Source organism: Aspergillus stella-maris, assembly GCF_047715825.1.
Source record: "Aspergillus stella-maris strain CBS 113639 unplaced genomic scaffold BDV14scaffold_114, whole genome shotgun sequence".
NCBI classification, from domain to species: domain Eukaryota; kingdom Fungi; phylum Ascomycota; class Eurotiomycetes; order Eurotiales; family Aspergillaceae; genus Aspergillus; species Aspergillus stella-maris.
Window position 1 is genome coordinate 42,312 of NW_027396908.1, and position 23,260 is coordinate 65,571.

At 51.1% G+C, this 23,260-nt stretch overlaps 8 protein-coding genes across 8 annotated transcripts; 5 read left to right on the top strand and 3 right to left on the bottom strand.

The window, feature by feature from the left end:
* The first annotated feature begins 29 nt into the window (after positions 1 to 29).
* On the top strand, positions 30 to 4,868 carry BDV14DRAFT_185396 (uncharacterized protein). Its single transcript, XM_073770657.1, has 11 exons — positions 30 to 555; positions 623 to 833; positions 894 to 2,002; positions 2,063 to 2,269; positions 2,318 to 2,480; positions 2,535 to 2,543; positions 2,602 to 3,225; positions 3,276 to 3,644; positions 3,699 to 3,826; positions 3,887 to 3,990; positions 4,060 to 4,868. The coding sequence occupies exons 1-11, from the start codon at positions 524 to 526 to the stop codon at positions 4,647 to 4,649; spliced, it is 3,546 nt and encodes a 1,181-aa protein (XP_073622059.1). The 5' UTR covers positions 30 to 523; the 3' UTR covers positions 4,650 to 4,868.
* On the bottom strand, positions 4,849 to 7,327 carry hsp60 (chaperone ATPase HSP60). Its single transcript, XM_073770658.1, has 3 exons — positions 7,045 to 7,327; positions 6,796 to 6,937; positions 4,849 to 6,714 (listed from the first exon to the last, which is right to left on the bottom strand). Exons 1-3 carry the CDS (start codon positions 7,150 to 7,152, stop codon positions 5,198 to 5,200), a joined length of 1,767 nt encoding a protein of 588 aa, XP_073622060.1. The 5' UTR covers positions 7,153 to 7,327; the 3' UTR covers positions 4,849 to 5,197.
* Positions 7,328 to 7,465: 138 nt separating this feature from the next.
* BDV14DRAFT_185401 (uncharacterized protein) lies at positions 7,466 to 9,294 on the bottom strand. The gene has a single exon (XM_073770659.1). The coding sequence runs from the start codon at positions 8,657 to 8,659 to the stop codon at positions 7,712 to 7,714; it is 948 nt and encodes a 315-aa protein (XP_073622061.1). The 5' UTR covers positions 8,660 to 9,294; the 3' UTR covers positions 7,466 to 7,711.
* A 460-nt stretch (positions 9,295 to 9,754) lies between these two features.
* Positions 9,755 to 10,499, top strand: BDV14DRAFT_185405 (ATP synthase subunit epsilon family protein). Its single transcript, XM_073770660.1, has 3 exons — positions 9,755 to 9,838; positions 9,911 to 10,025; positions 10,096 to 10,499. Exons 1-3 carry the CDS (start codon positions 9,807 to 9,809, stop codon positions 10,171 to 10,173), a joined length of 225 nt encoding a protein of 74 aa, XP_073622062.1. The 5' UTR covers positions 9,755 to 9,806; the 3' UTR covers positions 10,174 to 10,499.
* On the top strand, positions 10,472 to 13,346 carry BDV14DRAFT_18369 (N-alpha-acetyltransferase 35, NatC auxiliary subunit). Its single transcript, XM_073770401.1, has 8 exons — positions 10,472 to 10,686; positions 10,770 to 10,837; positions 10,925 to 11,062; positions 11,131 to 11,367; positions 11,434 to 11,889; positions 11,937 to 12,194; positions 12,250 to 12,348; positions 12,401 to 13,346. The coding sequence occupies exons 1-8, from the start codon at positions 10,587 to 10,589 to the stop codon at positions 13,289 to 13,291; spliced, it is 2,247 nt and encodes a 748-aa protein (XP_073622063.1). The 5' UTR covers positions 10,472 to 10,586; the 3' UTR covers positions 13,292 to 13,346.
* A 974-nt stretch (positions 13,347 to 14,320) lies between these two features.
* On the top strand, positions 14,321 to 16,756 carry BDV14DRAFT_206019 (uncharacterized protein; the record flags this gene model as incomplete). Its single annotated transcript, XM_073774829.1, has 5 exons — positions 14,321 to 15,081; positions 15,136 to 15,395; positions 15,449 to 15,583; positions 15,639 to 15,729; positions 15,793 to 16,756. The coding sequence occupies 5 exons, from the start codon at positions 14,321 to 14,323 to the stop codon at positions 16,754 to 16,756; spliced, it is 2,211 nt and encodes a 736-aa protein (XP_073622064.1).
* An 896-nt stretch (positions 16,757 to 17,652) lies between these two features.
* Positions 17,653 to 20,942, bottom strand: BDV14DRAFT_185433 (copper amine oxidase). Its single transcript, XM_073770661.1, has 3 exons — positions 20,014 to 20,942; positions 17,999 to 19,962; positions 17,653 to 17,951 (listed from the first exon to the last, which is right to left on the bottom strand). The coding sequence occupies exons 1-3, from the start codon at positions 20,376 to 20,378 to the stop codon at positions 17,920 to 17,922; spliced, it is 2,361 nt and encodes a 786-aa protein (XP_073622065.1). The 5' UTR covers positions 20,379 to 20,942; the 3' UTR covers positions 17,653 to 17,919.
* Positions 20,943 to 22,191: 1,249 nt separating this feature from the next.
* Positions 22,192 to 23,240, top strand: BDV14DRAFT_206021 (alpha/beta hydrolase family esterase; the record flags this gene model as incomplete). Its single annotated transcript, XM_073774830.1, has 3 exons — positions 22,192 to 22,387; positions 22,441 to 22,697; positions 22,758 to 23,240. The coding sequence occupies 3 exons, from the start codon at positions 22,192 to 22,194 to the stop codon at positions 23,238 to 23,240; spliced, it is 936 nt and encodes a 311-aa protein (XP_073622066.1).
* Between the last annotated feature and the right edge of the window lie 20 nt (positions 23,241 to 23,260).

The following is a 23,260-nucleotide window of genomic DNA, read 5'->3' on the forward strand; positions in this document are numbered from 1 at the left end:
ACTTTGAACTTTGAATTCTGACCTGACCACACCTCCCTCGCAAGCACTAAACATAGCCGTCCACGAGCTCAGCCTTACCCGCGCCCACAGCCAAGTGAAACTGCTCGTCATCGCGCATCAACCCCGGTCGTTCCCCTGCGCGTCACTGGATCTCGTAACTCAGCCATCCGTGCGCAGGCCCGCGGGGGCATCTCAGTTTTACTACTAGCACCTTTAGTTCGAGCCGATCTCTTCGCTATGCCCGGAAGGATTTGGGGACTCTTGTCCTCCCCCCTCATCGAAATGAGGAGGCTGAAATGTTGCCTATTTCTACAAGGGTTCCCCGTATCGCTGACACAGCCTTGATCGTCCCTCAGGCCAAAGTCATCTGCCGCGATATTGACTCAGACATTGTGTCAGATGATGACCTGCGATGACTTTCTTTCACTTTAGTCAGGATCGCCTCCTTAATAAATCGCTGAGTGCAGCTGATACGGAGGCCTTATCTTTTTTACTACACTGAAAAGTGTTATCGCAGCTAGGTATGGCCTTGGGCGATATCGTCACGAACGTGGAGTATGTGTTTCCCCCTTTCCTGGTATAATTCTCTCCGACCCTGTAGATATGTGCTAAAATTACGCAGTATCGTCGCGGTCCCTGCCATAGGGGCAGACCTAGAGAGGACATGGACGGGCGACGGCACGCAGTCGCCATGGTTGACAACCGAACTACCCAGATTCATCCCTAACGCTCGGGTGTTGCTTATGGACCATGGAGAGCTAGAGGCGGATGATACTCTGGAATCGTTGGCCACTAGGCTACTGAACAACCTACAAGAAGCGAGAAAGGCAACAGTACGTTTTAGGCGCCATTTTTTCCCATCCATTCAGTAGCTAACTTCTTGTTCTCTTCAGAGTCGCAGAAGACCCATTATCTTTGTCTGCCACAGCACCGGTGGTAACGTTGCTACAGCTGCGCTTGTCCAAGCTAGCCGTTCGCGTTCGCCTTTAGATTCCATATTTTCGAGCTGCTATGGCATCGCCTTCATCGGAACACCTCACTATGGCTCTAGCTATCTCTCCTCACCGGAGTTTGCGAGAAGCATCCGCCGCCTTTTACGCCTCAAAAGTAACATTCCGATCGAGCTGCGAGAAGTCTTCAAGCCACGACATGAGACGTTGGAACGACTGGCTGGCCAGTTCAGAGGGATCTCAGCGGACATGAAAATCTGGACATTCCTGGAGACAGTCGACTCGGTCTTCACGATCACTGATACGGATACTGGAAGCACAATTGACATGCACGTCCCCATCACCTCGATTCGATCAGGGCTTTTAGGGTTCGAGCACGAGAGCGAGTTGCCTTTGTCCACTGATCACGTCGGAATAGCGTCTTTCCAAGGCCAAGAAAACACGGCTAGGATGGATTTCATCAGAGGACTTCAGGAGGCCATCAAAATAGCGCTGGAACTATCAATAATGTCAGACGTCCCGCTGCAGGCGGAACAGGAAGTCATGGTTCACGTTAATGGGTTCTTCGAAGACACTGCACGAGGCATCAGCAGAGACTCCCCATTACAATTATGGTCTACGAAGACGCCCCTGGACCAATTCCTTGATAGCGGACCGACGAAATGTCTTGAAGAGCGACTAAAGAAATCAAGCAGACTGTCGTCTAGCACGTACGATGATTCCGACCCAAGTGAGTTTGGAAGCAGGCCTACAAGCTCGCACGCCCAGTCATCGCACTTAGACACTCGTCTACGAGAACACGATATCATTCCACTCGAGGTTACACCTTCGCGGCCCTCGGTCAGAAGAAGCAGGAGCTTTCTGGCCCAGCGACCTTCTCCTAAGATCCACGTCACCGAGCCGGCCCCTGAAGGCTATTTCGATATTCAGTCAGACCGCTCAACATCTGAACCGCGAGTTTCCCGTGAGAGCGCTGCTGATGAGGACGAGGACGAGGAGGAGAACGAAACAACCGATCTAGGCACCATTAGCCCCAGCCAAAGAAATCTCCTGTTAGTACCATGTCAGGTTCTCTATATCAAAGACTCCACTAACTATTTGTCTTCGTACAGGTCTAGCCTTTCGTCCCGGTACCGAGAGTTCCTTAATGTGCCATTCAGAGAGAAAACGCCAGAAGAGCGGCCCCGAATGGCCCCAAGATTCGATAGACCCGAGCCAGGAACCGAGAAGATGATGTGGATTCATGTACCTTACACACATACTGACTGGGTACCCCCGGTTCTGTCTAAGACCTGCAGAGGTCAAACCAAAAAGAACCTGTAAGTGCCAGGGAAACCCTTGGTCGAAGCTCACTAATTACCGTACAGATTCAGGAAACTCGTCAACGCCGAGAACTGGTACTCTAATCTTATCACCGCCCGTCATCTGGAGCCTCACGCACGCTATGTACGTCCGGATTGCATACATTTCAAGCTTGATTCGCCACCTATAAAGGCGTCGGAACACCACGACCCTCAATTGGCGCTCTATGTAAGTTCTCATAGCCACAATTTGAGTGCACATTGTACTAACAGCCTTGCACAGCTACCTTACGTATGTCCCGAGTTTCTAATTGATACCATAGAGTATCTTCTTGCTAACGATAAGATAGCTCCACTGGGATACATATTACAACCTGTTACAGCGGCGCAGGGTTATAGAGGAGAGACTCAAACAAGGCCGTTCTAGACCAGTCCCGGACGAGATTTCTCGATCTAACCTTGAATCGAAATTGATATGGAAATACCTCGGCAACGAACCTCCGATCCATATCCGTCGCACACTAGATCAGTTTGGATACCCTAACCTACGATCGACCGTGGCACGAGACGACGATCAGATGCTCTGGAAGCGGACCAGGAAGGTTATCAATCTTCGTGATGATCTCGCTGGTTCAATTCCCCTACGCGATGGAATCGACCCGCGGAATACTGACTTCGTCGACGGCAAGGTGCTGATGGTTGATCAGCTCTGGCTTTGGATCGTTGATCAGAAGACCGTTGTTACTTTCTTCCCTAAGCAGGAGCCTACGACGGTTGAGGGGAAGTTCTACGAACAGACGAATCTCTTCAACAGCATTTACAACGAGCTCAATGGGGATCTTGCGCGGCGTTTCGAAACGGCCGGTGACCTTGCCGCTTTGATTGTTTTGCATGCTGTTACAGTCTTATTCGATAGGACGCTGCACAAAGATCTCCAGGTTCTTCGCATCTTTGAAGAGTCGATCAGTATCCTGGTACTTAACCCTCTGTTCAGCGATTGACTACCAAAAGCTAACTTTACCAGACCGAACTCACCACCAAATCCTTCAAAACGTTCCGAAACCGCGGCTTCATCACAAGACCTTCTGAATACAACAAAACACCCGACGGGAAGCTCATGACCGCTGCCGAACGCGAAGACAGAGACCGCGAAGTAGCTCTACAGAACCGGAATGATCTATCTTCAATGCTGGAGTTGAGAGATATTGTGGACGAGCTCGGAACTATCATGAAACTACTCGAACAGCAGACTACGACGATTAAGGACATGGTCAAATACTTTGAGCATAGAGGATATGGGAGGCGCTTCATCCATGCCTCTCTCACGAGATTGGACGAGTATAAGACCCATATCAATGAGATGAGGGAGAATGCTATTGCAGCCCAGAAAGCTGTATGTTCCCTCCTAGCTATTGTCCCCCTAGATTTCCTGCTAACAGTTTCATAGGTGGAAAACCTCCTCGACCTCAAACAGAAGCAAGCAAACGTCGACGAGTCACGTCTTGCTAGATGGGAGGCAGAAGTGACGCAGAGCCAGTCCCGAGCCGTCATGGTCTTTACCATTTTCACAGTCATGTCAGTCCAACAATACCATTCCAGCCTTCCCTGTTCTTTAGAACTAAAAGTTCCAAACAGCTTCCTCCCCCTCTCCTTCTTCACCTCCCTATTCGGCATCAACGCCCGAGAATGGAGCGGCGAGCCTACAAACCTCACATTGCGAACAATGCTCACTATATCCGGTAAGCCCACGGCACCAACTTTAACACCACCCATGCACCCATCCCACTAACATCCTGTTCAAATCCCAGGGCCCATCTCCGTCGCCGTAATCGTCTCCGCCCTATTAATAGCCTTCTCCGAACGCCTCCGCGACACACTCCTAAAATCGCAAAAGATCCTTTTCGGTCTCGCGAAGGATCTTATTTTCCTACCAATAAGCACGACACTGCACCTTTCAAAAGCGAAGGTCCACAATCACAGTCGTGGTTCCAGCAATAGTCCTGAGAAATCATCACTCGCCTCAACAACAAAGACGAAACAATCTCGAAGGGGTGATCGTTTCACGAGATACTTGTCGTCTTGGCGATATAGACGTGATATGGAAGAAGACTTCTGGAAGAGGGATGATGAGAAGAATCAAGCTGAGAGAGAAAAGGAACGGGAGAAGGAGAGCGGGTATACGACGGGCACAGGGAACAGCGCTACTAATGTGAATGTCGGCTCTAATGGTGTCGCTAGTGGAGGGAGGAGGAATGAAGGGGTAACCTTGCCTTCTCTGCTTGTTTCTGAGGCTAGTGGAGGGAGTCGTCATGGGCACGGGTTTGGATTTGGATCTGTGCAGGGACAGGGGCAGGCTAATGGGGCTGCGAGTGGGCTGAGGGAAAGGGATATTGCGTAGGATGGTAGTTTAAATCTTTAGTCATACTGGGCGTTTCCCGGGGTTTGATTTTCGCCTGGGGGGCTTTGCATGTCACGGGCGTTCCGCGGTTTTATACCACTAATGAGACCATGAAGACATTGCGTGACTGTAATAGGGTATACCTACGGAGCAATCCTAGGTCCAAGTTTTACGGTAGAGATCTACGTTAAAGAGTAAGTTTGGAAGACGAAAATGACCACGTTTGATATTTCGTGGGGATATAGTACAAACTCCCCTGACTTTTGTGACAATAAGGTAGAGTGGAGAGGATAAGTAAACCAACAGAGTGACAACAGGAGGTATAAGAAAGAGGAGTATAGATAGGTTGTGGTGAAGTCAGGATGAGTGATACAAGGACATAAAACACATTAAAGACATAAGGAAAAAATAATACAAAATAGAGATCTCAAAACATATCATGGAATGCCCCATTGTATGCAAAGACACGCTCGAAAAAGAAAATCCTCTAAAAATCCGGAAGCAGAGATATGGTTACATGAGACGACAGGCGAGGGAGGCTAGACAGCTTAGAACATGCCGCCACCCATGCCGCCCATGCCGCCCATACCACCCATGCCACCAGCGGGGGGAGCAGGGCCCTTCTCCTCGGGAGCCTCAACAATGGCGACCTCGGTGGTACCGAGGAGGGAGGAGACACCACTGGCGTCAACGAGGGCAGTGCGGACGACCTTGAGGGGGTCGACGATACCGGCAGCAAGCATGTCAACGTACTCGCCCTTAGAGCTGTCGAAACCACGGTTGAAGTCCTTGGCGAACTCATCGGTGAGCTTACCGACAATGACGCTGCCCTCAAGGCCAGCGTTCTCGACGATGGTGCGGGCAGGGCGGGTGATGGCGCTCTTGACGATGCTGACACCGAGCTGCTGGTCGAAGTTGGCGGGCTTGACGTGCTCAAGGCCGTTGGCGGAGGCTTTGAGGAGAGCAGTACCACCACCGGGGAGGATACCCTCCTCGACGGCAGCGCGGGTGGCGTTGAGAGCGTCAACGACACGGTCCTTCTTCTCCCCGACCTCAACCTCGGAAGCACCACCAACCTTGATGACGGCAACACCGCCAGAGAGCTTGGCGAGACGCTCCTGGAGCTTCTCCTTCTCGTACTCGGAGGTAGTGGGGTCGGCCATGACACCACGGATCTGCTCGCAGCGCTGAGTAATAGAGTCCTTGCTGCCCTCACCGTTCAGAATAATGGTGTCCTCCTTGGTGATGGTGATGGAGCCAGTGGAGCCGAGCATGTCAGGAGTGAGCTTCTCGAGCTTGATGTCGAGCTCATCGGTGAAGACGGAACCGTTGGTGAGGACACCAAGGTCACCAAGGATGCTCTTGCGGTTGTCACCGAAGCCGGGGGCCTTGACAGCGGCGACCTGGAGCTGACCACGGAGCTTGTTAAGAATGCAGACGGCGAGAGCCTCACCCTCAATGTCCTCAGCGATGATAACAAGGGGGCGGCGGAGAGTGGTAGAGGCCTCAAGGGCAGGGATGATGTCCTGGACAGCGGAGATCTTCTTCTCGGAAAGGAGGATCAAGGGCTTCTCGAACTCAACCTTCTGGGACTTGGCGTCGGTGATGAAGTATGGGGAGGTGTAACCACGGTCGAAGCGCATACCCTCGGTAACCTCGAGCTCGTCCTCAAGGGTCTTGCCCTCCTTCACGGTGATAACACCCTCCTTGCCAACGCGCTCCATGGCGGTAGAGATGAGCTTACCGACGTGGGTGTCGCCGTTGGCGGAGATGGTAGCGACCTGAGCGATCTCCTCACCGGTAGTGATGGGGCGCTTGTTCTGCTGGAGGTAGTCGACAGCGGCCTCAACGGCAGCCTGGATACCGCGGCGCAGATCCATGGGGTTGCAGCCGGCAGCAACGTTCTTAACGGTCTCAGAGAAGATGGCACGGGCGAGAACAGTAGCGGTGGTGGTACCGTCACCAGCAAGCTCGTTGGTCTTGGAAGCGACATCCTGGAGGAGGCGGGCACCGAGGTTCTCGAACTTGTCCTGGAGCTGGATAGCCTTGGCAACAGACACACCATCTGGCGAGGTCAGTATCGGTTTTTTGATGGAGGATATTGATGACAGAAACTATGAGGGAGATGGATGATTGAACAACTTACCCTTTGTGATCTTGGGAGAGCCGTAGGGGGACTCGATGAGGACATTGCGACCCTTGGGACCAAGAGTCGATGTGACGGCCTTCGCAAGGGTGTCAACACCCTTCAGGAGCTGAGCGCGAGCTTCAACGCCGAACTTGAGCTCCTAGAAGTCAATTAGCAACCTGTCCGATTGGGCGCTCCGGGAGTTACGGAAAGCAGATCGAGAGCTTGCATGCTATCGGTCGGAGTCGCAATTGAGATCTAGCATACCTTGTGAGCAAACCGTTGCTGCTGGACACCATAGCCGCCAGGTCTGTAGAAGGCAGCGCGCTTGGAAGCAGAGAGGACCGAGGTCCTGGAGGAAAGAGCTCGCTGCATGTTGGAATAAAGGGATTGAAAAAAGGCGATTAAAACAAGGCAAAGGCGAAGATAAAGTAGTACAAAAGAATCTGTCCGATCAGAACTCCCGGAGCAGAACGGATGCAGAAGAAGGAGGATGGAGAGGATGAGAGAGGAGGATGAGAAGGTGAGAGATGAAGCCAAAGTCTCGAAAATTTTCCAGGCGATTCTCCCATCTCCGGATTTCTTGGCGGCAGAAGCTCCTAGAAGGTCACGTGGTCGATATCCGAGGGACTTGCCGGGTCATCGGAAGATGTGTGGAGCTCCCGCGTCTAGACTCTACAGCCTACAGTCTACATTCAAAGGCTTCAGTATAGCCAGATCAATTGTTTCTGAGTTCAATATGGAAGTCACGCTCGTGTTGTCTGATTTGATAAACCATAAAGCAGACCGTCCTCTCCCTAAGTGCATATTGAAATTTCCATTCGTTGTCAACCCGTCAAACGCCACATGAGTCGAGTGCATATCAGCAAGATAAATAAAAGCAAAGGCAATTGGGTATATGTCTCATAAATTCCAGCATAGATCATGTTAGATGTCACTGTCTGAACTGACCACTGTACCAATCTGTCTCATCGGGTGGAATAAAGTATTCGCCAAGCATGTCCTGGTAGCCTTGATCGGCCAGGAAAGACTGGTCCATCTCGAAACCCTGAAGCGGAGGAAGGCACTCATTGAAAGCAAACGGGTCTGTAATCATATCACCTATGGGAGGGAGGTCCAAGGCAGTGTTGCCGGTCGGTATGTACAACGTTCCTCTATTTTCCGGCTGAGTGTTATGTACAGAAATGTCGGTAGTCAAACCATGATTTGTCTTCACATTATTGGAAAGAATTGGTTGGAAACTCCGCGGGATAGTGGTAGGCGTGGGATTCGAAACAGGGAGGCTCGGAAAAGCACCATAGAGGACACAGTCCGGTGTCATTTGCTCAGATTTCACGGCGGGCTCAATCTCCATGCGCGGCTCTTCTTTCAGGATTGCCTTTTGGTGGGGAGACGTGCTGAATGCACGGCTATCTGGCTTCTTGTCGCTCAAACCAGCAAGAAAGTTCTTCGGGCACTTGTAGGATACGATTTTCATCGGCGTCGAGGGAGCTTGGGAGCTGGGGGAGCGTGGCGACCCCGGCCGCTTATCGTTCGGTAACTGGAGGAACGAGGCCCCTGTTGCAACAATTTCGGACCCGCTGCTGTCGGATTCATCTTCGTACTCGAAATCTGGATTCTCGACATAGCGCGGTTGCGGGAGCCTCCTCGTGCGACGTGCAGGAACCTTGGACTCTACCCATTCTTCCTCTGATTCGCGAACGTCTGTAGACCGACGCTGTTTCTTGTTACATCTTGCTGTTGCCTTATGAGAGGCCTCGACGGTTTCTCCCCTGGATCCCCGCGATGGTGCGGGGGGCACTTTCTTCTCGCCTTCCTCGCGGCGGGTGTGGAGTTTCTTCAGGTGCTGCTCGATTGCACCGCCGGTGGTATCGATTTCCATTGTCTTTGCCACGTCGTCCCAAGGAATTCTGACTCCCTGTTTCTTGCAGACGGTCCAGACGGTTAAGAGGAGAAGCTCATCGAGGTCGTCTTTGACAGAAACAATGAGTTAGTGACCACTCGCCGCATGGAGAAGAGTAAGAGAAGATACCATTCCAGCGCACCAAGCTACGCTTCTTCGGCCTTGTACCAATGGTACGCTTGGTCATTTTGCTAGAGCTGAAGCAAGGCGTCTTCTGTGCTCAAAGAAGTGAATTGTTGGGTGAATTGTTGGGTGAATTGTAATTCCGGAGGAATGGAGGAGTGGAGGAGTGATGCAAAAGTGAAGAGTCTCAGATGATGTAACTTTGCAATGAGAGGAGAATGTGATCTGATAACGGCTCTGCGAGATACATCACTTTGGCAGGCAAAACGAGAGTCAACGGAGAGGTAAGAAAAGAATGAGGTTCGGAAGAGGGTGGAGGTGAGGCTAAACTGAGGCCATTTAGATATGTGCGGGGATCAAAACAACCACAAGATCAAAATCTGCTCAATGGTCATCTCCACTCGGGGATCAAAACAGCTACAAGATTACAATCTACTTAAAGATCACCTCTGCTCTGGCTCAGCCTCTCTACTCTCTAGAATGTTCTGTCCTTGGTTGCTATCTTAACTACGCATATCTTACAGATAAGACCTTTGGTCTTCTGTAGGAGATGACTGATTAGAACATGAGATGAGGAGTGTGATAGAGGCCAGTAATCTCAGATGAGCTCATTCAGAATGGAAAGATGAGCACAACAAAGCATGCAACATCTGAGGTGAAGACTAGAGGAGTGCGCGCCATCTACTTTATGCAATCTAGATTCAATTGTGGTCACTGGGCGGAAAAAAAACCTATGAAGCTGTTCTGTAGTAGAATAAAGCGGCTGTCTATATTCCGGTTAGAAAGTTCGGCTATTTTCATGGCAACTGAAGCTGGAGACTCGAGTCTCTGATGTGTTGATTCTGTGAAGTAGAAGCTGAGAATATGATTGGCCATTGACTGTTCCTGTCACGTGAGGTCATATGACCTGACATCCCGATCCTCCGAACTCGTTACTCTGCAAAGCATCACACCCGACCGTTCTCCGATACATCGAATCTCTCATCCTCTCAATACCGTCAAGATGGTTTTCGCCTGGAAGTCCGCTGGTCTGACGTACGTTACCCAATTGATAATCACTACATCTGTCGAATTATAAAACACCGCTAACAGTTGTCGCCTTTGCAGCTACAACCGCTACCTGGCCGTCGCTGCTGGCGCGGTCCGCCGCTCCCTCAAGGACGGCCCTCGTCTTGCTGCTGAGCGTCGTGGAAACATGGACCTGCGTTTCGCTAAGTGGGAGGTCCGTACACCCCTTTTCTCGACATCGAATTGGAACCACAGGAGACTGACTAACTGGGCTTCGGAAACAGAACGGCAAGCAGGGTGAAGTCAAGAACCTTGCCGAGGCCAACGACCAGGCTCTCGCTGCCCAGGCCGAGTCGAAATAAGCGATTCTCCGATATCTCGAATGCATGTTCAATAGTTGTATTTTAGGCGGTGCTGGAATATACAAGGAGGTGAAAGCAGGACGCACGGAAAGACCGAATTCCTGCAACGATCTGGCCACTTGATAAAATACCAATAGAACCGGTTTCTTTCTTCCTGCCAACAATTTTTGGGATGTAAACATTTCACCCTGTCTTCGAAACACTCGAACTTTCGTGGTGTAGAAGTAGCTTTGTATAGACCGCTGTCCGCATCAAGGTTCTGCGCTGAGCGGGAGGTTTTCCCTGTCCGCCCGGGCTCTCCACTCCCCGCCGTCCCCTCATCAACCTTTCCTCCTCACGATACCTCCAAGTGACGCCGCTCCTCGTTATTTTTGGTAGATTGCGCAGCTGGCTGCAAATGTTCGAACTCCCTTATGCTACCAAATAACCAAATTCGGGGTTCAACGACGCGAATCGTTTCGCAGTCTGTTGTCCCACGCGACATCACAGAGCAATTTACACAAGCTGCCTCAAGTAAGACTGCCACTTGGAGCTCTCCAGACGCCGCGAAACAACTCATTAAGGCACATCAAAGCTAACATGAACTATTTCACTAGAACTAAAGACCGGTCAACTCGTCAAAGATGAATGCTTTACTCTTTTCGAGGCGGTGGGTGCGCTGGAGGTACGTCGCAACTTCGCAGCTGTCGTGCTCTTTCGGATGACGCCATGAAAATGGACAGCTGGGCTAAAATCTTCGCCGCATAACTAGATTATGGACTCCAAGATGGACAGCGGATACCTTGGACCCGAAGAGAAAGGACAAGGGCTCGAGGACGACTACGACGTCATGCGCGACCTAGCTCCGGAGGAAGTTGTATGGATTATGGACGAATTGCTGTGCCATGAGGTGGGTACAAGATGCTCGGTGTCTCAGCGCATATGAACAAGGAGCTAATAGACCCTTTCCGTTGGCAGATGGCGTGGCACATGGGTCACCCTCTCTCACAAACCCTCTTTACCTCGATCTATCTCGACAAGCTCCTGTGGCCGACACCGCAGAACTACGATGATGCCCACTTTGGGCGCGGAGAATATGTGAATGAGAAAACCCTTCCGGAGCTGGTACATCTCGTGCTACGCGCGTATTGCCTTGGCCTGGTCAAATGTTGCGACCTCGTTCATGCGCGAGTTGTCTCAGAATTTTACTATGAGGTTAGTCTTTGGGCCTTGCATTAGGTCGCAGATATGTGATACTGATTGCTGTTTTGCTTTTCGCAGGAAGAGGATTTCAGTAGTCAGCTCTATAATCGGTCATTGTTATCGCATCTAGAACACCAGCCTCTTCTCGACCTTTTGAGCCGCGCAATTTCTTGGATTGACGAACGGGACGGATTAGACGCTACGGTTAAGAACGCTATTAAATCTCGATTAAAGTTTCGGCAAGACTTCTTTTTGGCTCTGCAGCAAGATGTTCTCATCGTGCAGACAAGGTCAGTAGAGAAGTTTGAATCTTGTTTGACCATTTTACCCGCTTTGAAAGAGTCAAACCAAATGAGTCGGCCTGTACCTGAATCCTTCAGCTGGAAAATACAGAGGAAATTGGCAAGTACAGTGCCACCGCGACCAATGGTCAGAATCAGCCTTGACGATGCGCTGGCGCATCTCAAACGGCTATTCCAGGATGGCATTAACTTGAATCAAATTCTCGACTACAGAGGGCCCACAAATTTAAAGGTAGGGATCTCGTACCTCTCTTCTCTCTACGTTTTCTAATTGCTTAGGTTGCTGTTTGGACTCTCCTTTCCCAAAAACCCCAGCCTTCGGTGTATATTCGATCTCTTGTCCAGACCGTCACCAAGAATAACACGATGGTCCTTGGCGATACCTCCGTCAAGAACTTCCTTCGCGACGAACTAGCAATCATGGTACTTCCTCTAAGTATCTTACTTGACCCCAGTCTCGAAGAAAGCGAAGTGCCTTCCGATCCCCGTTTTCAGATAGCACAATTGATGGACGGTTTCTTCCGGCGGTTTTCTCAGGTATGTTCTCGCGAAGAACTTTGTTTTCATTTCAAGATTCTTACGACCTATGCAGCCGTTTGTGGATACGATCCGAAGTGCATGTCTAAATCGCTGCCGTATCCGCCGAACCGTCTGTCACACTCTCGTCGATTGGGATAATCTGCAAATGGAGGTATGTTCTCAAATTAGACTAGAGTGTATTCAAGGAAACTAACACACTGTAGGCTGAGGATCTTGATGAAGAACTGCGAAACTTGAGCGAAGAGCCTCCGCTAGAACTTCCGAATGGAGACACCACATACTCGTATCCCCTTAGCAGCTGGGCGTACCACCAAAAGCTGATCCAATTTCGTCTCATCCTCCAACTCGGCTTCGAACTATCAATCTACGCACCGGAAGAACTTGCTGGCATGTACTGGTACCTGTCACACATTTGCTCAACACACCTCGGGCATATTGACCGAATTCGCACGTTCATTCTCTCCGCCGCACAACGCAGCCGTCTCTCCATGACCAAACGCGGTCTCCTGCGAAAAACATTCCAGCTTTTCGACCGATTGACAATGCAAATCGTCGCGGTCGACGCATTTGCGATATCTCTACATGCCCTTTACGTTCTCCTAGCTCGCCACAAAACCCTACCTACAGCCGCCGCTCCTCATGCATACTCCAACGACCGTTTGCGATACGAGCTCCGGATGAAACCCTTCCTTAACATCACACTGCCTGAGTTAGTTCCGTACGAGGAATACCACCGCGAAGCTACCCTCCAAGGGGACAGCGATGAAGTTGTCATGGAGCGTGCAACCAAGGCCATTGGAGAAGCACGAAAAGCCTGGGAAACAACCCTTGCCAACGGGCCCTTTGATGACTGGAATGGTGATAAGGTCAACGCACCAGCCGTGGAAGAGGACTGGAAGAAAGACGCCAAGGATACAATGCGAGCGTGTATCGGGGCAAGCATTGCCATCGAAACCGTAAAGAAGGAGATTCGCTCTGGCACTCAGCCGCTTAACCTTCGGGTTAGCATTCCCGAGGCTGGTTCCAAAGGTCGTTGGCATGACTGGTGGGCTGTCCCGCAGGTTTCGCAGACCCAGCCGAATGCCAAGGCGTGAGTTGCCTCCTATCCAGATCGATGGAGGTCTCGCTCTTCGGAGCATGCTTTTCTGTTGATATTATGAGCTATCACATAGTTTGATAGAGCGCGGGGCCCTGCATAGCCCGTTAGACGATAACGAAATTATGTGTACTAGACAGGATATAGAAATCTCGGAATAGGGTTTTGGCATGACAATCATAAAGCAAACTGGACAGGTAGAATAGACAGGTACAAGAGTGGTAGCGAGATCGATGGGTCTGGAAATCCCAAGCGCCAAAGCAATCGAGGAACCACTGAACTGAGCTACAGCTACTCTGCTCAACTCCACATGCTCCCGCCATGACTTCACCAATTCCCCGTTCAACAACAGCCCAACGCTTTTTACGCAAAGCCCTATCAATTTATTCTAGAGCATTTGCTAGAAGTTTGTCGCCTCTCAGGGTTTATTTTTATCAGCGTTCACGCCCAATTCGGGGAGCTGCAGTCTTGGCTCCGACCTTGAGCACAGACGCCGCAGCAAATCCGCAGGTTTAGCACGGCAATTACCCACGCAAGCCTCCAGCCTCTCTCTCTCACCCACTGGTTGCTGCACGACAAATCAAGGCAAAGGTACCGTCGCCGCCCTTCCGTTATCAACGATCGATCGTCTCCGCTGACACTTTCCCTTTCTTCAGCTTGCAGGTTTCATGGCTTTATTATTCTTAGCGAATTGAATTGACTTTTCCCCCAAGTCCAGTCCCGACCGCGATCCCGCTGTGACTTCCCTCCATTCGCGACGATCCTCCACTTGCCTATATCGCTACTTAGATCAACTTGGAGCAGCCTGTTCCGTCGCTGCTGTTACTAATAATACTTACACTCTGCTTACACGGTTCATTGCTGCATCGCGTGCTGCGTCTTGGTTCTAATGCCTGTCGCAATCTCCTGGAGTTCCTGTTAGACGGCCCGGCTTCTTGCTCTTCGCTCGTTCCCCTCGCTGCGCGCCCGCGTCGCTTTCCGTGCGGTTGAAGGTACGTGCTGGTACTGCCAGAACAGAGCATCTGCCATGCCAGTGTACCCCATCCGGCGCCGACCACGCGAGTGCAAGACATGTCATCAGTGTCGCGCGAGCAAGGTCCGCTGCGATCGAGAGGTCCCCTGCAGTAATTGCGTCAAGCGCGGTTTCAATTGCACCTACGGCCGACCTCCTCCAGCCTTAGTTCCTCCCAGACCAGCAGCTATCCCTCCGGAGGACTTCGCAGCGCCAACTTCCTTGAGCGCTGCGCCGCAAATACGCATACCACCGCCCTGGCCTACACTTCCACCGGATCATGTCTACGGTCCCGACCCCGTTGTGGACGATCCGTCGTCGGATACGGTCACGATGTCTCCCATCGAGTGGGAAGAGCTCAACAATAAGATGCATGAGATGACGCAGGTCATAGAGAGCATGAAGTCGATTGTCCAGTCACATTCGCAGCCACCGCAGGCCCGGAGACTTACCGATCCTCGTTCGGAGGTGTCTGGAAACGGAGCAGGCAGGTCCCCGTCGCAGCAGGATAGCAATTATGGATCAACAACGGTAAAGTCAGGATCGGTCCATATCGGCAACCAGTCTGCGTTGCATGATATCTTGGATAAGACGAACGATTCTGCTGGTCCGGCGCGGGTATTGTTGCCAAAGGACGACTTGCTTGGCGAGCTGGCGATGGAGAATTATAACACTGATGGCCGATACCCATTTGCTGATCCTTGGTCGTCGGAGCCGTACACCTTTCACATTGGAGGTGTATGTAAACTGCTGCCAGAGGATGCACAATTTCTGAAGTGAGTCGAGAACCCAGGTTTGGCAGGGTTAGAGTGCGTGGCTGACTGATATAGGCTGTTGAACTCTTATAAAAGCATTGCGGCCGTGCTATATCCTGTGCTTCCGGACATCGAAAAGCTTGAGAGTGATGTGAGACAGCTGCTAGAAAATCGGCGGCGGGCGGGCGGAACGTATAAGCCAGACACAAATGGCATATGTCGACCATTTGGAATGGATATCGCTTTCCTGAGTCTTTGCTTTGCGGTGCTTGCTTCTGGTTGTCAGCTCTCAGATATGCCAGGAATGGATCGCGAGATGTCTTCTTGGGTTTATGGTGAGTTGTCATCTGAAGGAGCGGAATCCTCTTTAAGTCCTAACGGTGCCCAGTCTCTTGCTCCTACCAGCTGCTTCGCATGGTAAATTACGTCTCGCGACCTTCGGTAGAAATCATCCAAATCTTGTTGATCATTAGTAGCGTTCTGTCTTATAACATGAACGCTGGTGCTTCCTACACATTGCTCGGTAGGTTGTCGTATACAAACGGCTGTTGTATTTGAAGCTGACGGAATCGCCACAGGCATGACGGAACGTATGTGCATGGTTCTTGGTCTTCACGCAGAAACGCCTGGCTATGATCCAGCTCTGCAAGACGCTCGAAGGCGAGTTTGGTAAGCTCAGGTCCTCATCTCGCTTCTCTAGTCCATAGTTGCTGACATTGTCTGCTCGAACAGGTGGGCCATGGCTTTTCAAAACAGTCATTTCTCCCTAGCCTATGATCGTCCTTCAATCACCATGATCAGTCAACCGGACATTCCATATCACCGCAAGTCGATGCCCGGCCATCGCTCATATTTCGAAACCCTGTCCCGGATTCTGAAAGTTGTGCTCGAGACGCTCCGAATATTGATGATGGAGAAACATTCTCATCTGCAGCCAAAGGAGATTCCGGTATACGTTCAAAAAATTCGCAGTATCTTCACGGAGGCTTCACCGCACCTGCGATATCGGGATTATTGCAGCACACTGGCGGATAACATCGAATGGGCGGAATTAAGACTCCATACTTCGTACTATATCTCTCTGCTATGTCGCCCGTCGCTGGATCCGGATGCGTCAATGACCGAGGAAGCCCGCGAAAACATTCGGGATGAATGTTTGACGAATTTAGTAGGCACGATAGAAGCTTTTATTGATCTGCACAACATTAGCGCATCTGCGTCCCGCACATGGATCAGCGTCCAGCGGACGATCGCATCGGCATTCCTTCTCATCGCCAATACGAGCGATCAAGTTTGGCCGCGATATCGGAGTCTGCTGCAACGACTTGAAACTGTTCTCGCAGATCATGTCTATTCAGATGGGACAGAGAATTCTAACTCGCGGACAGACACAGCTAAGCGCCTGTCATCCTCACTTGAAGCGATCCGGGCGGTCAACTCCGCGATCAACGCCGCCATGGGCCAGGAAAAGAGCCAGAAGACTCTCGATAAAGGGGAAAATGCAGTTCCTAAGCAAGACATTCCTTCGACAGCACCGTTTCTGCCGTCTCGCGAACTTGCGAATCTCGCAGCTTCAATGCCGCCCTACGCGGGGACATACCCGGGCATGCCCCTGGAAGACGGGCAGATTGGCAATATCCTCAACCAAGTCTCGGACGTAATGCTGTTCCCTAGTATGAATCTAGGGAACCCATGATCAATTAACGACGACATGTAATGATAGATCAAGCCATCAGTTGGAATAAACTTTGCTTAGGCGAACCCAGAAAACATAATTCCAGGACGCCTCATAGAAAGTGGTCAAAAGTAACAAAACGACTAAAACCAAGGAAAAAGAGGGGCGCAGAGTATTTATAATCCAAGTCGACACGAAACGAAGCGGTGCTCGAATTCCTTCCTCCCCTCTACACGCCGAACAAGACCCGGTTCGGCCGAGGCCGGATGTGGCTGCGAGTGCAAGTGTCTGTGATTGACGCTGAGGCCTGAGCCTCTACTGAGTACTAGGTACTCTTCCCTCGGGGCGGAGCTCGCGAATTGCCTGATTCAGTGTTGCATCGGTCATCCCCGTCGCATCTGCCCTTTAACTCCGAGTCTCTGCTATATTGCTTTTATTCTACTCCTGCCATGGATCATCCATGTTGTCGTTCTTTAGTAGTGTCCAGGATTATCCTGTTAATTTAGGTAGTTGATTTGACTTGCTTGACGCGCCTTGCATGACTCATGCGGCAGACCTCGGTGGTGACTTTCCTTGATTATAATCAGTTAAGCTGAAGCACTACCTTAGTTGAGACTAGGGGAACAGTTGACCGTTGGCAGTTGGCACTTTGGGTGCTTAGTCTTACGGGGCAGGCTCATGTTTGATGTTTCGGCTTACTCCGAGTCCGGCGGGTGGTGCAGTGCCCCAGGCAGTTGCGAATGCGATGCGGGTGCGGAGGCTGGGCTCGGTGGTGAGGAAGAAATGGGTTGGACCGAGCACCGCCTGCACCGCAGCTGCCACGCCCGCATAGGCAGTAGGCATCTACAATTCTACCTAGGTACATAAGCGTCTTATATGGATTTACGTAGCGGGGCTAGTCTATCCGATTGGGATTTCAGAGAATCCTCTTCTACCGTAAATTGTCTTATACTCGTTCCATGCGCCACAATATATAATAAATACTCTGAGTTTCTTTATATGTACGGATCCAGGTATATACAATCTCTAGCCCGTGGATCAAGATCAATCGTCGCCTGACAAGTCGTTCGTATTCACCCCGCCCCTTGTATTTTGGAGACCACATATATGCATAACGTCATAAAGCAGTGGATCAGATCGTGCATTACGATGCGTCGTCCGTCTCATAGAAAGGATCGTTCGGGTCATAGGGGAACTTCCGAACAATAACATCGCCCTGGTATGTCCAAAGATCGTCCTCCAAGGGCGACAAGCTAACCGCACAAGTACCATTGTGCTGGCCGAACGTCTTCACCGCAGTAGCGGCCCCATTGGAGTAATCGACCCGGACCATGTTAACGGTTTCGCGGCTCGGATCACCGGGTAGATAGTTCAGCGGCATGAACTGGACACCGGAGTGCGCGGTTGTGAAGACTGTATTGGGCAGATCTCCCGTGTGTGGAACGTGATGCATTCCTAGGTTCAGCCAGACGACGAGATCAGTTTGGTTGAGGCTTTCGCCGTCGAAGAAGGAGCGGAAGTCGACGGGTGGGTTGTGGACGTCTTGGCTATTGTAAGGGTGGGCGGCGAAGGGCTCAGTATCTTTTTGCTTTGTGACTTGGATGTCGTATTCGGCCCAGTGAGCGGCATGGGCGAGGTTGGTTGAATTTTGAATCGTGAGATGCGCCGTGCCGGAAGAGGGGAGAATACGGTAGCCGGGGAATGCGCCGTACTTGTTTGGCGTGTCCTGGTTGACAACATGGATTTGGGTCTGGCCGTTGAAGCCCCAGTTGAAGCGGCTGGTGTCTTCGGTTTCGAGGAACTTGCGCTCTAGCTGCATGGTGTTGCGCGTTTTGTTACCGTTCCAAGAAAACTTCTTCTCGACGGGGACAAGAGAAGTGAACTCGATGGTGTTGTCGGTTCCGAGGATATCAAAGTCTGCCTTGAAGTTTAGGACGTGGTCGTGCATGGATCCAGAGAGCGAATCGTGGATCTGGTACCCATAGTCTTGATTGTTGGCGTAGTACGCAGACTGGATATATCCAGAGGCACGCACTTCGACGCCAATGGTGCCGTCCATATGGAAATTGTAGCTGAACATGTAGTCATAGTTGCCGATGGTGGAAATACTGCGAAGAGTGAAGTAGACATTCTTCGTAACGGTAACATAGTCAGAGGTTGAGTGCCGTGACAGCGGATAATCAGCATCAAACTCGAAAAGACACAGACTATCCACATGAGTATGGGTCTCCTCATCTTTATAGAAGGAAGTGTTGAGGTACGAAGCGTACGACGGGCAGTCGTATCCCTTCAAGAGCTCAAATGCGTATGGTCCAAAACCATAGTAGGAGTCGAGGTAAGCAACACCAGATTGAACAGGGTCATTTGCGGCATAATGCGCGAGTGCCTCCTGAAGACCAAGTTCGTACAGTACCCGCCGACCCTTGTACTTGATGTCGAACAAGGAGAGACCAGTGTCCCGGTTGAAGCCGATATAGAAAGTAAAGTCCATCCAAGCAACGTATTTGCGTTCTGTATCCACAGAGTAGCGTGCACCTTCTGGGGCAACCGATTGAGGGGGTTGCTTGCGATCTTGGGGTGGAACTTGTCCTCTTTGATCAGTGTGAGCCCAGGCACCGTCAAGGTTGGGACCGAGCTTCACGAAGCCGGGGGACCAGTACGCTTCGCGAAACTCCTCCGTCGTTTCGTAAAAGACGTCGTTGTACATCCAGCCCAAGAGTTTCCATTGGGACGGATCACGTCCGGTGACATCGGACTTCAGGTACAACCCCAATGGTAGGAGGGTTCCGCTGTCCCATTGGCCGTCCGCGATATTCCAGAACATATCCCAGCGGACAATTCGCCCGTCATCTTGCCATAGTGGGTCAATGCCCCAGATGTCCAGGGTATCATTCTCCAACCCCAGGGCAGTTCCATTCCAAAGATCCAGAGTGATGTCCGCGATTGATGCACTGATCTTGAACAGCCACTCTGAGTACACAGCCTCTCCATCTGGCTCCACGTTGCGCACTCGTCCTTGGGTTTTGCGGGTGTACGGGAACTCAAGAGACTCCCAAGTAGTAGTGTTGCTGATTGGGAGAGGCCCAACCAAAAGGTCTTCGTAGTATGGATCGACCGTAGCACGGTTGTTCAATCGGACATGGGCGTACCTAGATGGTGCGGAAGCGGACCCATCAAGATAGGGAATGGCATCTGTCTTGTTAGGACGCTTCAATTCAATCAAAGCACTTAAGTAATATACGTTAGCCAAAAGTCATGAGCGGGCAATAAATACCTACATTGTGTTTTCCCACTCCCCCGAGTTCTCTGTTGTAGTCAAATTGAATTCAGGTCGACCGAACAACCACTTTGCAACATCGGCCGTCTCGTCGTCAGTAAGACCCAGCCATACATTGTCCTTTGGGGCATTGATCTCCTGCGGAGGAGTTTCCTCGCATGAGGCAGAGCTGTGACGCTTGTAGGGCTGACTTGAGTGCTGATATGAGCGGCTATGGAGGCTGCGCATTTGAGCCTTTCGTCCATGGTTCTTTTCGCGTACGCGCTGAGCGCTAGGATCGAGTTTGTTAGCAAAAGCATCACCTGCCAAGCTCCCAATGAGAAGCAAGGAGGAAATGGCTCCAGGCAGAGCAATTGGAAGCTTCATCACGATCAGCAAGTGTGCCTTGCGTAGCAGGAGACGATGAGCGGGTGAGGTACCTCATCCGGGATGGTTGTGGTAGCTTTTATATCTGAAAGCTGTGCGCAACGAGGCTTCTACGACAAGCGTCATACCTCGGAATTTACCATCCTTATCGACTACTATCGATCCCTATCGGGCACCATTTGCTCATCGCCGGCCGGTCACCACCAGATAAGGAGAGCTTGTTACTCTCGGAACCTCCAAAATTCCGCATATCCCTGGTCAAATTCACAACGCGACCGCATGCACCTGCCTGATGAAGAAGCCCGACAGGCCAAGACAAGCCAGGATCTGGCGGTATACAAAGCCGTCGTCCACTGGCGCGGTAGCAGGAGCGGTGGCAGGAATTTGGGGTAGCTAGGTGAAGCTATAGCCTTGGGAACGATATCTCCAGCGAATCCGATTGAGGTATGAAAGTTGGAGTTTATCGCGGAGTAGATAAGCCGCATCAATGTCATGCATGGCAGATAGCGAAGGGAACAGGGCCGGAATATCCGAAGAAGGGTCAAAGAATGGGGGGACTGTAGTTGCAGACTTGTTTGCGGAAGAACTGAGACTGTGGGAAGGTTTGATGCCCAGGTCAGGTGATGAGCGCTCAATGAAATCTGACGGGATCGAAACCAAACACTGCAGCAACACAACAGCTTCAGATCCTGGTCCTGTTACTCCAACGGACAGCTGCATTGAGTGGGTTTCTACAAGCAAGTCCGGATTCATCGCAAGTTACTAGAGGCGAGTTCAAACAGCAGATTGCGGCAAACATTAAAGTAACGACCTGACGAGCATTCAAGGCAGGAGCAAGCTGCACACAACATCGATGGCACCTTCATTTCTTGAGCTAAACATCATTTACCAGACGAGGAAGCTGTGATGGCGGTCAACGGCCGTTTCTTCCCTCTGAGACACCGCGATGCGGAGGAAGGCACGACCGCATCCCGACAGGACAGGAAACCGCCTGTGGTCCCAAAACAAACAAATGCCATGAGTATTACGCAGCAGGCGGTGCTTTCGCCCATCGATGGCTCGGTTGACAAATCTCTGAAGCAGTACAGACAACCTAGCAAGTTGGGTTCTTCGTCGACAATGAACAAATGTTGCAATCCCTCCTTGTTCAGCGCCATCACCATGCGGAGGAATTATGTCTTGAGATTTTTGCATCGATCTACAGCGGATAGATCCGCTATCAGCTTCCCCATAAAATGCAGGAACCATATGCAATCTCCATTCCTAAGAGGCATGACAAAACGGACGAGGTCCAGAGGAGTGCAGACTGGCCAAATAACCGACTGAAAACCATGCGATCAGGCCCTTGATAGATATTCTGTACCTTTTATTTACCCTTCCTGTGGTTCGGAAGCTATGCTCTTCTCTCGCCCGGACCAACGGAAGCTGCTCTCATCGATGACGCCCAAGCACGGGGATAAATCCCCGTATCAGTTTTGGATAAGCACCAAGATTAACCGTGATGACAATGTGAACAGGGGCGCTTAGGCAATACCAAGTGATTTATCCGGATCGACCGCAATCATCCTCTGACGAATTCCCCCTTACCAGGGCAGCCCTGCCCGTCGATCCCACACTTGGCGTTTTGGATACGGAGATTCATCTTGCTTCTCCGTGTCGTCCAGATGTAGCCAGTTTGAAATTGATTGAAAGTTGCAGGTGCCTGAATAAGATGCGGGGGAAGTGTTCTGGTTGTAACCTTGGGTATATGAAGTCTTCTACCCCGGATTCTAAGTCTGGTAATCACCTTATTCTTCAGCGACGCTTAGCAATCATGATCCAACTACGCTACATTATATCCATACTTCTCTGCGCTCTTGCAGGCAATGCTTTGGTGGTTGGCCGGCAAACTGCTGGAAAGTTGAGTCAGGTTACTGATTTCGGTGACAATCCTACCAACGTGGGCTTCTATATCTACGTCCCTCAGAATCTGGCCTCCAACCCTGCCATCGTCGTGGCAATCCATTACTGTATGAAAATAGTGTCAATATTGGACTGACCATCTCTAATAAAGATATACTAGGCACGGGAACTGCTCAAGCGTACTACACCGGCAGCCCCTATGCTCAGTATGCCGAGACATACGGGTTCATTGTTATTTATCCGGAGAGTCCATACGAGGGCACCTGCTGGGACGTCAGCTCTCAATCAACATTGACTCATGACGGAGGCGGCAACAGTAACTCTATTGCCAATATGGTTACTTGGACCATTGACCACTACGGCGCAGACGCCAGTCGAGTCTACGTGACGGGGACTAGCTCAGGAGCGATGATGACTGTGAGTACCATTCTCTGCCTTCTCGGTCCGAATTGAACAGAAGAGAACTAACGAATGAAGAATGTCATGGCGGCCACGTACCCCAATCTCTTCGCCGCTGGCATCGCGTACGCCGGCGTAGCCGCTGGTTGCTTCTACTCCGAAGCCAACGGCGAGGACTGGTGGAATAGCACTTGCTCCCAGGGCCAGTCGATTGCAACTCCAGAGCTATGGACACAGATAGCAGAAGACATGTACCCCGGCTACACTGGCGATAGACCCAAGATGCAGATCTACCACGGCAGCGAAGACGCTACCCTATACCCTCAAAACTACTACGAGACTTGCAAGCAGTGGGCTGGTGTCTTCGGATACGACTACAACTCGCCAGAAGAAGTCCAGAGTGATACTCCGGTGGCTAACTGGGACAAGACTATTTGGGGGCCCAATGTCGAGGGTATCTTGGCTAATGGGGTGGGCCATAATATTCTGTCGAACTTCGCCGCGTACGTAATATTTGGTACACCACCCGAAGAATATGAAGGTCTGATTCATTCAATCTAGCTACGATACTGCACTAAATA

What these genes read in the sequence shown, in the direction of transcription:
- BDV14DRAFT_185396 (XM_073770657.1), top strand. Translation starts at nt 524, where the DNA reads ATGGCCTTGGGCGATATCGTCACGAACGTGGA. An exon ending in AAGAGTCGATCAGTATCCTG is followed by an intron (nt 3,226 to 3,275) that starts GTACTTAACCCT and finishes TAACTTTACCAG; the next exon opens with ACCGAACTCACCACCAAATC. An exon ending in AACAATGCTCACTATATCCG is followed by an intron (nt 3,991 to 4,059) that starts GTAAGCCCACGG and finishes TTCAAATCCCAG; the next exon opens with GGCCCATCTCCGTCGCCGTA.
- hsp60 (XM_073770658.1), bottom strand. Translation starts at nt 7,152, where the DNA reads ATGCAGCGAGCTCTTTCCTCCAGGACCTCGGTCCTCTCTGCTTCCAAG. An exon ending in AGCAACGGTTTGCTCACAAG is followed by an intron (nt 6,938 to 7,044) that starts GTATGCTAGATC and finishes ATTGACTTCTAG; the next exon opens with GAGCTCAAGTTCGGCGTTGA. An exon ending in CTCTCCCAAGATCACAAAGG is followed by an intron (nt 6,715 to 6,795) that starts GTAAGTTGTTCA and finishes TGACCTCGCCAG; the next exon opens with ATGGTGTGTCTGTTGCCAAG.
- BDV14DRAFT_185401 (XM_073770659.1), bottom strand. Translation starts at nt 8,659, where the DNA reads ATGGAAATCGATACCACCGGCGGTGCAATCGAGCAGCACCTGAAGAAA.
- BDV14DRAFT_185405 (XM_073770660.1), top strand. Translation starts at nt 9,807, where the DNA reads ATGGTTTTCGCCTGGAAGTCCGCTGGTCTGAC. An exon ending in TGGAAGTCCGCTGGTCTGAC is followed by an intron (nt 9,839 to 9,910) that starts GTACGTTACCCA and finishes TCGCCTTTGCAG; the next exon opens with CTACAACCGCTACCTGGCCG. An exon ending in TGCGTTTCGCTAAGTGGGAG is followed by an intron (nt 10,026 to 10,095) that starts GTCCGTACACCC and finishes CTTCGGAAACAG; the next exon opens with AACGGCAAGCAGGGTGAAGT.
- BDV14DRAFT_18369 (XM_073770401.1), top strand. Translation starts at nt 10,587, where the DNA reads ATGCTACCAAATAACCAAATTCGGGGTTCAACGACGCGAATCGTTTCG. An exon ending in GAGGGCCCACAAATTTAAAG is followed by an intron (nt 11,890 to 11,936) that starts GTAGGGATCTCG and finishes CTAATTGCTTAG; the next exon opens with GTTGCTGTTTGGACTCTCCT. An exon ending in GGGATAATCTGCAAATGGAG is followed by an intron (nt 12,349 to 12,400) that starts GTATGTTCTCAA and finishes AACACACTGTAG; the next exon opens with GCTGAGGATCTTGATGAAGA.
- BDV14DRAFT_185433 (XM_073770661.1), bottom strand. Translation starts at nt 20,378, where the DNA reads ATGAAGCTTCCAATTGCTCTGCCTGGAGCCATTTCCTCCTTGCTTCTC. An exon ending in GGGGAGTGGGAAAACACAAT is followed by an intron (nt 19,963 to 20,013) that starts GTAGGTATTTAT and finishes ATATTACTTAAG; the next exon opens with TGCTTTGATTGAATTGAAGC. An exon ending in CGGCCAGCACAATGGTACTT is followed by an intron (nt 17,952 to 17,998) that starts GTGCGGTTAGCT and finishes TGGACATACCAG; the next exon opens with GGCGATGTTATTGTTCGGAA.